Source organism: Marmota marmota, unplaced genomic scaffold (genome assembly GCF_001458135.2).
Source record: "Marmota marmota marmota unplaced genomic scaffold, marMar, whole genome shotgun sequence".
Taxonomy (NCBI): Eukaryota; Metazoa; Chordata; class Mammalia; order Rodentia; family Sciuridae; genus Marmota; species Marmota marmota.
In genome coordinates this window covers 94,870-109,248 of record NW_025999862.1, presented here as the reverse complement: position 1 = coordinate 109,248, position 14,379 = coordinate 94,870, and the positions used below count along the sequence as shown (strand labels likewise).

At 38.5% G+C, this 14,379-nt stretch overlaps 1 protein-coding gene across 7 annotated transcripts in view; it reads right to left on the bottom strand.

Annotated features, from left to right (window-relative positions):
- Usp54 (ubiquitin specific peptidase 54) overlaps positions 1–14,379 on the bottom strand; it is a 69,546-nt gene that overhangs the window by 8,963 nt on the left and 46,204 nt on the right. For 5 of the 7 annotated variants that reach the window (XM_048808939.1, XM_048808942.1, XM_048808950.1 and 2 more), the window contains 4 exons: positions 11,754–11,913; positions 8,419–8,538; positions 6,932–7,145; positions 3,060–4,456 (listed from right to left, as the gene is read on the bottom strand). In XM_048808939.1, the coding sequence (XP_048664896.1) occupies positions 3,060–4,456; positions 6,932–7,145; positions 8,419–8,538; positions 11,754–11,913 (1,891 nt within the window). Of the gene's footprint in view, positions 1–3,059; positions 4,457–6,931; positions 7,146–8,418; positions 8,539–11,753; positions 11,922–14,379 lie in introns of those variants that run through there. The other 2 variants (XM_048808959.1, XR_007349608.1) reach the window with 2 other exon arrangements.

Sequence of the window (14,379 nt, the reverse complement as noted above, 5' to 3'; positions counted from 1 at the left end):
ACTTGTTTGGCTTTCCCATTTATTATCTGGTGGAGGTTCGTGTGTGTGTGTGTGTGTGTGTGTGTGTGTGTGTGTGTGTGTTAGGTACGTGCCACCACTCTGGTGTACACCTAAAATTCCAACTAAGGATCACAAGTTTAAGACTAGTCTGTACAACATAGCAAGACCTTTTCTCAAAATAAAAATTTTAAAAAGACTGGGGCTGTAACTCAGTGATAGAGTTGCCTATAATGCATGAGGCCCAGGATATGATACCAAGTACCAAAAAAAAAAAAAAACAGAACCTGATTTTTTAAAAATACATATATATATTTTTTAGTTGTTGTCAGAACCTGATTTTAATTGCACCCTTAATTCTAAGTACCAACTTATAAGAGAAACGGGGGCTAGAAGAACCTATTTTTAAAACTTTTTGTTTTGTGGTGCTGAGAATCAAACTGCAATAATCTTTTTCAAAAAACCAAAAACTCTACCAAACTACAATCAGTAAAACCTATAATATATAAAATGCTCTAAGACAAATGAACAAACTTCTTCAACAAATAAATGGCAAGGACCCAGGAATAATGATGCTCTCCTATAATTCCAGCCACTACAGAAGTTAAGGCAGGAGGATTACAAGTTGGAGGCCTATCTGGACAACTGTGTAAGATCCTGTCTTAAAATAACAGAAAATAAAAAGAGCTGGTGATGTAATTCAACAGTACAGCCTAGCATATGTGAGGTCCAGATTCAATGCCCAGTACTTCAAAAAGGAAAAAAGAATGGTGTTTAGATTTTTTAGGACTTACAATCATGTGAAAAGATCACATACTATATGACACCATTTATATGAAGTGTCCAGAACAGGTAAGATACAGAAAATAGATTTGTGGGGTTGGAGGGGAGGGATGGAGTACAGGGGAATGACTGCTAATGGGTATAGGATGATAGTAACCTTTTTAGGATGATAGTAACATTTTGAAACAGACAGTAGTGGGTTGAGGATGTGGCTCACTGGTGGAGTGCTGGCCTAGCATGTGCAAAGCCCTGGGTTCAATCTATAGCACTGCCAAAAGAAAAAATAAGGGTTGGGGGGAGGTTAACAATTAAAAGCCAAAAAACCCTGAACTACTGCAATGAGTTAACAACTCTATTAAAAACTATTGTATTATACACTTCAAGTAGGGGAAATGATGGTGTGTAAATTATATATTATAAAGTATTTACTTTTTTAAAGAAATAATCTGGTGCTTAATAAATGCTTTATGATAAGATAAAGAAGTAGCACATGCCTATAATCCCAGCAAGTAAGGAGGCTCAGGCAGGAGGATCTCAAGTTTGAAGCCAGCCTCAGCAATTCAGCAAGAACCTCAGCAAGTTAGTGAGAACTTCAGCAACTCAGTCTTAAAAAATGTCTTTAAAAATAAAAAGGGATGGGGATGTTGCTCAGTGGTAAAGCACCCCTGGGTTCAATCTCCAATAAAAAAAAAAAGTTTATAAAATTGAACTAGGTATTAGCTTTTATTCAGTAGCAAAATAAATGTTATTGTACATTCATATATAACATTATAATCATAAAATTAATTTTTATGAAAAATGCTCATAAGTATAATTTAAGAAAATCATGAGACTAAACTTTATACTTACCTTGCTTTTTGCTAAACACAAACAAAATACAGTATATGCGTATTTTTTTTAAAAAGGTTAAAACATTAAAACATTGAGTGAGACTAGCAAAGATTTTTGATATTTTAAAACTACAATTAAAAAGGTTGATCTTTGGAGTATTATAAGGGCTTTTTGTTTTTAAATATAATGTTTAACATTCAACTAGTTAGTTCAATTTACAATGTATTATTTTATGTTTATTATCATTCTTAAAATACTTAATGTATTTATTCTCCCTTATATCAGAGAGAAAGCTCACTGAAGCAGACTCTAGCTTTTCCTTTTCTTTAGAATATTCCCAATATCACCCCATCCACGTACCTAGAGCACTTAATAAATGTGATTACAAAATCTGCACTAGGAAGCAAATCCTTAGAAACACATCTTAATATCAAATTTTATATTTATGTGGCATTTGCCCACAGCTCCAGGAAACAAAGTAGTATTTAATAAACAAAATGACTATAATTAAATACTGGTTGTCAGCATGCAAGGAACCTGTTCAATTATAAAAGCTGTCCTACACAAGCTGAAGACAAAGTTCTCTGAATTAAATTTTACAGAATAATACATATCATTTTAGAGTTGGAATAGATCTTTTTAAAAAAATCATTGAACTATTTCTCTCATTTTTCAAGTAAAAATTTGTTCCTGGGATATTACGTATCAAATTTATATTCAGAAGTAATGTCAGTATCAGGAAAGTAACTCAGGGTCTGGAGTTAGTGCATGCAATCTAAATTTCAAACATTCTTCATATCTTCAATTTCCAGAATTAAATCTGTGAGGTGAATGAGATGTAGCTTTGACTCCTCATTCAGTACTATTTTAAGGAGAGTCTGAAGGCTACCCTATAAAATAATACCTTGAAAATTCTGTGAAGACAGGAATTCTGGAAATTCCTAATGGAATAAAGGAAGTTCTTGATATTACTAGTTCATTATGATCTGGAAATGCCATTCATATTAGAGATGTCATTCAATAGGGACACCCCAGCTGCAAGGCAGACCTGGAGGCTCAATCTTGGGATTGGTTTAACTTCTAAACCACAAAATGACATTTCCTCTCATCTTACCCAATTCCCTGCTGAGTCACTCTTAAAGACCTGTGAACCATGCTGTAGCACTGCATACTAGAGAAACCATGGATAAATACTTAGTGGTCTCTTTCTTTAAAAGGAGGAATTCATTTGCAAATTCCTATTTCTACCCCCATTATCCACTCTATCAAGAAAAATATCTTTCTTTCAGCACCTGTCCTGAAGCTCATGAGTAAAGTCAGAAGTTCTACTACCTCTTACCAAGCTACAAATACTACCTGTATAGAATACCACTCCTCTCATATTGTCTTGTTTTTATATAAGCTTTTATATAACCCCTATTTCTTCTTCCCCTGAAATGTATTCTTACCTGTTTGGCTAAGTGGATGCCAAGCCACATTCTGTGGCGCCCATGCAGAAGAGCCATCCTGGGAAGCCTTAAGACTGGCCTGGTAGAGAGATTCCAATTCCGAGGTCTCCTGCTCTGTGTCTTGGTTCCAATGTGGATGTAAAAGGATATGATTTCTCTCTGGATAGGTTACACAGGTATGAGAATCATGGGGAGAGGACTTCATTCCTGGCCCAAGGATCTCATGTTTAAGCTGAGAATCACAGAACCTTGTGACATTCACCCAGGAATCCAAAGGCAAGGAAGTCCCCACGTTGATACTGTTACCAATCTCCTTAGGCCTAGGATCTTTTGCTTGGGATAGCTTTCCTTGGTATATACCTGGCTCTCCCAACCTGGGCTGTCCTCCCCTAGAAGTTTCACTATTTGGCTGCCCCGAGTCCATGGCAAGAGAAAGATGGTGGTCGGCAGGATCTTCCCAGGAAGGCAATCTGTCCCTACCATCCAGAGAGGCTTGCTCTTTTTCCCAGGGACAATGGCCTTTCCCTTGACCTTGTTGGAAAGAAGGCTTAGAGTCATAAGGGAAAGAGTTCTTCTTTAGATTTCCAAGACTTCTCTCTTGGGAACCTGAAGCATCCCTCATGGAGGCACACTGCATCTTCTGGAATTGCTCTGCCAGTGAGCGGACAAGTCCCTTTGTGCTGGGAAACTCTGGTCTACATGGCTCCTCACTGCTTCCATCCACTTTTGAAGTCAGAGAAGTTTGGAGGCTTTGGGCTTGGAGGCATTGGTTAGTTTTCTGCACAGGATCAGAAGAATGAAGCACAGATGAAGCAGCAGCAGACATTATGGGGTGGCAGGCCCTATATGTGGGAATACTGGGTTGAACTAATGAATTTGAAGGACTATAGCCTAGGCTGTGTGTTTCTCCTCTCTCTGAGGTGGCTCTTCCTGTTAGGTGTGACCAAGACATCACCAGGGATGAGTCAGTAGGATTCCTCTTTTCTTGGGATGGCTGTTCTTGAGCAATGTTCCTTCCTTCGTGTAGAGAGAACCTGCTGTAACTGTTGTTATCACCCCTTTGCCCTGGCAGTTTACCCTCTGAGGCATCCAATGGCACACAATCAAGGTGAGAATTCTCAGTTCTCCCTGGTGTTTTAGGTAAACACTGCCTGTGGAATACAGAAGGGTCAATGCTGTCCACCTCAACTGAAGTCAGAAGCTTTGAGGCAGATTTACTGGGGGAACTGTGCTGTGGGGCAGATGAAGCAGGTAACTCTGGGAACAGTAATGAGTGTGACTCATGGCAGGAAGCAGGTGAGTGTAAGAAAGAAGAACTGGCCCCAAAATCTGTATCCGTGCAGGGTTCCAGTTGGGCCTCGTGGCTTAACAATACTTGGAGCGGGATAGGCTGTTCACTGAAACAAATGGAGAATATTATTGTCAATAAGGTGATTGACAAGAACACTTCCAAGAAGAACTGTTCATTCCATTCCCATTTATAGTTATCCACAGAAGGAATGATGAAAATAAATGAAGCTGGGTGCAATGGTACACACCTGTTATCCCAGCAACTTGAGAGGCTGAGGAAGATTTCAAGTTTGAGGCCAGCCTCAGCAACTTAAAACCCTGTCTCAAACTGAAAATAAGGGTTACTGATATAGTTCAGTGGTAGAGATCCCTTGAGTTCAAACCCCAGTACTGGGGTAAAAAACAAGAAAATAAAAAAAGAAACAGAGCCAGGCACAATGGTGCACATCTGTAATCCCAGCAACTCAGGAGGCTGAGACAGGAGGATAAAATTTCAAGGCCAGCCTCAGCAACTTAGTGAGACCCTGTCTCAAAATAAAAAATAAAAAGGACTAGGGATTGCCCCAGTACCAAAAAAATTTTTTTTTAATTTATAAAAAAAAAAAAGGAAGAAATGGAAAGACAAGCACAAGTAGGGTCAATAATTTAGAGGTTAACAAAAGAAAAGACTCCCCTACATATACCACTCACGCTCAGATAAACAGGTAATATCAATCCTTCACCAGAATTGCACACAGCAATATTAAGTACAGTCCTTGCCAATATTCTTCACTACATTAAAGTCCCTTTCCAAACACATTCTACTTGAAAATTTAAAAATCAAAATTGCTAGTCTCACATGCAGATGACAACGGAAGGTAAGCAAAATGAGTGATTTTCACACAGAACAGCAAAAATCCAGGATGCTATACAAGGAGGGAAATGCTACATAAGGTTCTGTGAGGTAGCTCAACCAAAGGAACCAAGAGGCTACAAATACAGAATACAGGTGATTCATGTTCATAGGATTACACAAATCAACTACTTCAAATTTGTCTTTATTATCTAGGTTTTACTGTATTATTCACTCAGATGTTTTCTTAAAGTAATATACCATATTCTCTTAAGATTTAGTTGGTTTCTAATTGTTTTATATTTCTGACCCCCCCAAAAAATGCAATGTTACAAGCACATAAATAAAATCCCAACTTTTCAAATTCTGAATTTTCAGATTATGGATGCTCAACCTGTGCATCCTTATCTGAAAAATGAGGATTTTGCTTTCCAAAATGTGTGAAATTTTGGATTTTCTGGTTCCTAATCTGAAAATCCAAAATTTGAAATGCTCCAAAAAATCTGAAACCATTTGAGTGCAGACAAGACACTGAAACAGTTTTGGATTCTGGAGTATTTTGGACTTAAATTCTTTTTCTTTTTCTTTGGTACCAGCGATTGAACCAAGAGGTGCTTAACCACTGAGCCACACCCCCAGCCTTTTTTACATTTTGTTTAGAGACAGAGTCTCACTAAATTGCTTAGAACCTCGCTAAATTGCTGAGGCTGGCTTTGAACTCATGATCCTCCTGCCTCAGCCTCCCAAGCTGCTGGGATTACAGACATGCGCCATCATGCCCGGCTTTTTTTTTTTTTTTTTTTGGAATTGAATTTTTGGATTAGGAATCCTCAACCAGTAAAGACCATGCAAATATTCCAAAATCTGGGGGAGAAAACTGAAATCTGAAACATTTTTGGTTCCAAGTATTTTGGGTAAAGTGTATATGACCTATATGCTATAAACTATGCTATGTTAGTCACCCAGTCACTCTTGTAACATATATTTGTATGGAAAAATCTAACCATAAAAGGCATACTACATAATGGTCGATGACATACATTTTGGCACCAAACAGACAGACCTAGATTTGAATTCTATACTTCTACTGTTATAAGCCAAGTAATCTTAGTTTTCCTGAGCTCAAGTCTCCTTATTTATAAAGAATGCTAACTAATAGTTCCTATTTTTTTGTGTGTGTGTGGGGAATATATATATTTAGTTGTAGATAGAAAAATACCTGTATTTTGATTTATTTTTATGTGGTGCTGAGGATCGAACCTGGTGCCCCACAAATGCAAGGCAAGCACTCTACTGCTGAGCCACAACCCCAGCCCTAAAGTCCCTATCTTATAAGGATATTTTGATAATGAAATAAAATACATAAAATGCTTAGCTCAGGCCTGGATCCTAGGTAATGTTCACAAAATACTGGCTGGAGTATAGCTCAATGGAAGAGCACTTGCCTAGCATGTACACAGCCAAGGGTTGGATGCCTTTATTATATTTTTATTTTGAAAACTACTCAAACTTATTAACAGACAAATTTAATTTTTACTTAAATTCACTTATTCTAATTAAAAGCCAAATTTAAAGGCCAAGATGTGTGAACTATATCAATGGCTACTAGGGCTTTTTTCCTAATCAATCTTTTCAATAGACTTCTCTCTCTCCCCTGTAGTCACCGAGACAAGGACAGCTTCTGCTGTGGAGTACTCATGGTCACTTTCTCCCCTGGCATCTATAAACTCATGTGGTTCCCAAGCACTACCTTGTCAGCTGAGGGACGGCCCCCCCCTGTGATGGGAGGCAGGCTGAGGGCTGCGACGGCTGCTGCGATGATTGCTGCTGCTGCAATGATTGCTGCTGCTGCATGCGATCCTGCAGGCTCCTTGCTTTTCGAATACTGATTTGCAACTTCTTATCGACTAGGGCTCTGCTGTGCGTGCTAGAGCTGGCACCATGCAGGGCAAGTCTTAGTTTAGCTAAAATGCAAAAGAAAATATAGCAGAAACAGAACACAAAATACAAATAAAAATAAAACAAATAAAACTGAATCAAAAAGAAGCAAAGATATGCAGTAAAACAAAATATGCAGCAGGAATGCAAGGCATGGACCATGCATACACTGTCCAGGGGCACAGAGCTAGCTCTGGCTATAAGGAACATACATGGAAGCTATGGAGGCCAAAGAAGTTAATTTAAATTATTAAACACACACACACACACACACACACACACACACACACTAACTAAAACAAATCAGGAAGATAAACTAGTGCTCAGAGATTGTCACTCTTGTCCTTTCCAACTGACCTGTTCGACTCTGGTCTCCACACACTGCTCCCAACTCCCCCTTCCTGATGGCCAACAGCAGAAATAAGATCCAAACCTGCATCTGTCTTTACACAGCACAGCTTCATGTGGTCATATAAAATTGGATACCAATTCTAAACTTTATTCCCTGGCTGTAACATTATGGTGCTGCATACCAGAAGGCAGGGGAGAAACAAAAAGAATCAAATATTGCAGTGGAAAGTTACAAGCCTGGGAAGTCATGGCCAATTAACTCAGTTTTTCTGCCATAAGTTTCAACTTACTAGTCAACCACTAGAGAAAGAGCAGACTAACTTGCTATCTGAAGTCTAACTTCTTGGGATAAGAAGGTAGGCATGGCTGGAGAAGTCATCTATGGATTCCTGTTGAGGGTAATTCCAGTAAATATCCACAAGCCACAGTTACAATGCCAGGCACATTTAGAAATCTGAAGGATGCCAGGAGCGGTGGCACACACCTATAATCGCAGCAACCTGGGAGGCTCAAACAGGAGGACTACAAGTTCAAGGCCAGCCTTGCCAATGTGGTGAGGGCCTAAGCAATTTAACAAGATCCTGTCCCAAAGTAAAAAAATAAAAAGGGCTGGGGATGTAGCTCAGTGACAAAGTGCCCTGGGTTCAATCCTTGGTACCAAAAACAGAAGAGAAGAGAAGAGAGACGGGAAGAGAAGGGAAGGGAAGAGAAGAGAAGGGAAAGGAAAGGGGAGGTAGAAGGAGAAGAGGAAGGGGAAGGGGAGGGAAAAGGGAAAGGGAGGGGAGGGAAAAGAAATCTGAAGGGCATAGATAGCTAAAGGGCCTCACTTTGGAAATGTGAGAGTTAAGAAACATAAAAATTATTTTTATAGTCATCTGAGCGACAACACTAATACCTATTATGAAGTTAGTAAAAAATGCCATAGCCATAGCGGTTAGAGTTACTTACAGATAGCTTCGTTACAAAGAGCCAAAGCTGCAGCACAGTCTCCCTTTTGTTCCAGATGCAGCGACTCTTCAAACATTGAATTTGCCTCTTGCAGAGACCTCTCAAAGCCGTCACTCCTCCCTGAAAGGGCCAGTACTTTTTGTTTTCATTATAATTAATTCCAACTTCATCTATGTACTGCTGTTTCCCTTTGGTGCACACAGATCCTTGTTGCCAAGTCATTGGTCTATCCTTATTTCAACTGTCCATTACTATTAAGAAGTCCCTGAAACAAGTATGACACCCATTTTTGCTTTACCCAAGATCTTCCAAGGCCCTGAAAGAGAGGCATGTCATTGCCAGCCACATGTTCTAACTCGAAGACTTCTCAGGGACTCCCTCCATGAAAGAACAAAATATGTCTATAACAACATGAGTTCTCATGGCTAAAACTGAACTGCTCTTCCATAGTGTTACAGTATACATCCTGCCAGAGTATCAGAACACCACAGACTTCCAATGCTGTTATGGCAAAGATGGATTCACTATTCTATGAAAAGTATTCCATATCACTTCTTTCCTATAGCAATTCACAGAGATCTCTTCATCACCCTTAACTAGAAAGTCAGTAAAACTCTTGGGCACAGGGGGTCTACAGTTCCTACCATGGCAGTTGAATTGCATTTGTTGTTACATAAACATACCTTTCATCAGCACTACTAAGTATTTATTTTTATCATGCCCTTGCTCATCAAAACTATCCCCAAAAGGCACCTTCCCATATAGCAAGCTGAGGATATTCCTTTCTCCTCTCAAAGTGGATGAGTTTCAAAGCAGCTGCTGAAGAGTCCAGAGGAAAAGGCAAGGAAATAAGTAAAGGCAACTTCTGTAAATGAACCCTGAAGCTTATTTACCCCCTTGCCTTCTACTCTCTCATAACCATAAATTGGTAAAAAACTATAATTTACGTTCATCTACCACTGGGATTGACACTGAACATTTACAAGGGGGAGGGGCTGTGGGGCAGGGATCAAACTGTCTTAATCATTCTTCTCCATAATGTCTTCTTATCTCCAGCTGGAAGTGCTAAGAAAAGATCTTCCATATCCCTAAAATTCCCTTCTTAATTCACCCTGGCTTTTAGAAAGTACTTCCACTACTACAACAGAAGTAGCAGGTTAGTTCTGAAGAAGCTGGCACTCAGGTTTCACCTCATCAATAGAAGTGTGGTTTTCCCCATCCCCAGGTCCAAAGTTCTTCCATTATATTTGAAATCAACTGAATTTATACTACCAATATAATCAGAGATGGTAGCTAAAGCCACTAAAAAAAAAAATAAGTTTACAGGCTAGGAATGGTAGAGCACTTGCCTAGCATGCACAAAGACCTGTGTTCGATCCCCAGACCTGCAAAAATAAAATGAATGCTCAAATTTATTTAATATCCTTGCCTTCTACTCACTCATAACCATAAATTGGTAGAAAGCTATTATTTAGGTTCACCAATAATTGGAATTCAAATTAAGCCTTCACAAAGTCCCAGGTGGAAAGAAAAGATCTTAGGCAAACTACAGTTAATGACTATACTGGATATAAATTCTTTTTTTATTTTTTATTTTTTTACTTGTAGAGGGACACAATACCTTTATTTTACTTATTTATTTTTTATGTGGCTCTGATAATTGAACCCAGTGTCTCATACATGTTAGGCAAGCGCTCTATCACTGAGCCACATCTCGAGCCCCATGGATTTAAATTCTTATCATCCAAAATCTTAGCACTTTGTTCCTTCTCTCAGGAGATCCAAAATGTATGAAGAACTGACAAATACAGGCAGGGAGATTCCCTCTAAACTGTACTGCTCAATTGACAGAGGAGGGAAAAGACAAGGAGAAAGATGACAAGATCCCTCTTTCGAAATAATATAAATTTGTGACACCAAAGTGATTTAGCTAAAGGTCAAAATGGAAGAAAAGACTACCCAAATACAGAGACAACTAAGGAATTGGGCATTTTTATTTATTTTTTTATTTTTGCCTTTTTTTTTTTTTTTGATACCAGGGATTGAATCCAGGGATCCAGGGGTGCTTAACCACTGAGTCACATCCCCTGCTGAGAGCCATAGCCAAGTAGGAATGACGCATGGCAATTTCCTTGTCAGCCTACCCAATGTTGCTTAGAGGGAGGACTCTCCATTGTGGAAATGGGCTTGCCTTGGACCCAGGTCATTTGCAATGACATTGCATGAATGTTTGAGAGTTTTGATTTGAAAGGTGACCTTGCTCAGGGATTAGGGTGGATCAGGGTTTAGGGTGGATCTGGGTTTAGGGAGGATCCTGCTGGGAATAGGGCGTTTCCAGGTTTAAGGTGGATCCTGCTGGGAATAGGGCATATTCTGCTGCCTCAGGCGCCTGCTCCGGGGATTCAGAGGGTTTTTGGTATGCAGAGCCCGGTGGAGGGTGTGGATTTTCCCAGAACGTGCATGTAGAGTGCAGGTGAGAGTTCAGGAATAAAGAGTTGCTGTTTGAATCTACAAGGCTGTGAGTGGCTCGTGATTTTGTGCCCAGCCAGACTGCGGCAATCCCCAGTCCTTTTTAATACTTTATTTAGGAGATAAGAGTCTCACTGAGTTGCTTAGGGCCTCGCTTAGTTGCTGAGCTGGCTTTGAACTTGTGATCCTCTTACCTCAGCCTTCTGAGCCACTGGGAATGCAGGCATGTGCCACTATGCCCAGCTAGGAATTGGGCATTTAAAACTCATTTTAAAACAAATACAATGCCTGGGAAATATATGACAGTTGCTTTGAATCAAAGACAGTAGGGGTTGGGAATATAGCTCAGCTGGCAGAGTGCTTGCCTCCCATGCACAAGGCCCTGGGTTCAATCCCCAGCACCACATGAATTTTTGTAAAAAGTAAATTAGGAAAATAAAAGTAAATTAGGCTTTGGGTTCTCAGATCCTATTTGACAGATCTACTTCCCTGAAGCTCCAGGTGAGATTATCTCCGGGTATGTTTTTTTTTTTTTTCCAGCAAATAGAATGTGGCTCACTTCTTTTTTGCTGTTTTTGAATTGAGGCTACTTTCATTTATACCTTCTGTAGAGATGTTCATGGAATATATTTTTCATGAATAATATACTATCTCTGATCTATTGGGCTTTAGTAGACATGCCCAAAATTAGTATCTATCTCTTATCACAAGGCTTGTCACCTCTTACTTTAACTCTCACTGGAACGGCTGACTTAAAAAAATATATAACTTTTAAAGAGAATACAGAGAACTTACAAGCTTGGATCTTTTTTCATACCTTTTCTCTCTGTTCGCATTACTAACAACCTAATTCTCATAACAATTACCCTGATTCTGCAGTTCATCCAAGTCCATGAAGCGGCTGGGATGAGGGTTAAACCCTTTAGCAACCTCTAATTCTTTCTCCCGTTTCCTTCGAAGTTCCTGTTCCTGGGCCCTCCTGGTCACCTCTTCCTGCAATTCATCCAGTTCACTTTTAGAAGATACCTCCCCACCTAGGACATAAGCAAAGGAGAAGCTAAATCAACATTTCTATAAAAAAGATAAAACACCTGCTGAATTTATGACTACTTTGATATAAGTTTTTTTTTTTTCCTTTTGGAACTCTTTAATTTGAAGTAAATGTTCTGAATACTGATATCCATATCAAATTCTGGGCCCTGAATAATAAAAATCACAGCAAAACAAAAAAACTATGAACATTTGATGTATAACAACATGACACCTAACACTTGCTAAACATTTTCAATGTATTAGGAACAGTTTTAAGCACTTTTACATATATTATTTAACATTCATAATTGATGATGAGAATTACCTTCATTTTGGGAATGAGAAAGTTGAGTCATGAAAAGAGTAACACAGTTGGCAAAAGGTAGAGGTAACTTCAAATCACTAAGTTAAATTCATAATCCATGCTCTTAACCAATAGGAAGCACTCTATCAGAGCTTCAAGCAAGTCATTTGGGCTTCTCGCCCTTAATTTCTTTCTTTCTTTTTTCTTTTCATTTTTGTGGTGCTAAGGATTGAACCCATGGCCTTGTGCATATGAGGCAAGCACTCTACCAACTGAGCTATATCCCTAGCCCTTGCCCTTAATTTTAATCTTCTCTTTAATGAATTTGTAAAATGTCCACAGTAGTAAAAACTCCACTGCATAAGTGTTCATAGATTTAGAATGATTTCCATGATAAATTGTTTATCATGTATTATATCATGTATAGTATGTATAATAATATATATAATATGTATAGTATGATTTCTTCTTTTTTTGGTACTGGGGATTGAACTCAGGGCCACTCAACCACTGAGCCACATCCTCAGCCCTATTTTGAATTTTATTTAGAGACAGGGTCTCACTGAGTTGCTTAGTCCCTTGCTAAGTTGCTGAGGCTGGCTTTGAACTCACAATTCTCCTGCCTCAGCCTCCAGAGCTGCTGGGACTACAGGCATGCACCATCATGCACGGCTCATTTTTTTTTTTTTAAAATGGTGTTGAGAAGCTTGGGATATAATTCAGTGGTATAACACTTGCCTAGTATGTGTAAGGACCTGGATTTGATCATCAGCACTATAAAAAACAAACAAACAAAAAATAATGGTGAGGGCTGGGGATATGGATCAGTGGTGGAGTGCTCGCCTAGCACACGTAACTCACTGGGTTCGATCCTCAGCACCACTTAAAAATAAATAAAATAAAGGTATTGTGTCCATCTACAACTAAAAATATTTTTTTAAAAAATGATGGTGACCCATATATATATATATATATATATATATATACACACACACACACACATACATACATACATATATACCTAAAGTATATACTGTATAAGCATAAAAAAAGAGGTAGAAATATATATAACATAATAATAATACTGATACCTTCGATTTCAGGAGGCAAAAGCAGGTTAATAAATTATTGCACTTGATTTACTTCTATAGTTTTTTCACATTTTTATTGTTGCATTATAATTGTACATAACTGTGGAATTCGTTGTTGCATATTCATACATGCACATAATATAGCAATATAATTTGGTCTATATTACTCCTCAGTATTTCCCTTTCCCTTCCCTCCTTCCTCCCTCTGGTCTCTTTCCTCTACTCTAATGATCTCCCTTCAATTTTTAGGAGATCCCTCCCACTTTTCTGTTCATTTTTCCTCTCTAGCTTCCACATGAGAAAAAACATGTGATTGTAGTTTTTTATTTTTTTTAAGTGATTGAACCTCAGATAAAAAGTGCCATGCCAGGTGCAGTGGCGCACATGTAATCCCAGCAACTCGGAAGGCTAAGTCAGGAGGATTGTGAGTTCAAACCCAGCCTCAGCAAAAGCAAGTTGCTAAGGAACTCAGTGAGATGGCATCTCTAATAAAATATTTAAAAAAGGGCTGGGGATGTAGCTCAATGGTTAAGTGTCCCTGAGTTTAATCCCTGGTACTACCCCCTGCTAAAAAATAAGTGCCTTAATAGAATGATTAGATCAAACTGTGGGACATGTAGGGCTTATTATACAAAGAGGATGGTGGAATTATATGTTAGGGGAAGAATTTTGTCATAACTTTTTTTGTTGTGAATTTTGTTGTGGAATCCTGTCAGATTCTATGTAGCTGATCCAGAATTGAGGATTACTGGGGAAATCATGAGATTCGCTCTTTAGTATACTGCAAAGGTACTGACTATCTGAAGAGGGAAAAAAAAGGCAATATGCTTATGTATGATCACATGTTTCTTAAAAGAATGTCACTCAACATGAAAGAAATTAAAATATAGGAAACACACAAACCAAATGTGTAACTTCACTGGGAAGCATGAATTTCTTCCACTGGTCTCTAATTTACTCTTTTTTTTTTTTTAATTTTTTATTGTTGGTTGTTCAAAACATTACATAGTTCTTGATATATCATTCATATATATATATATATATATATATATATATATATATATA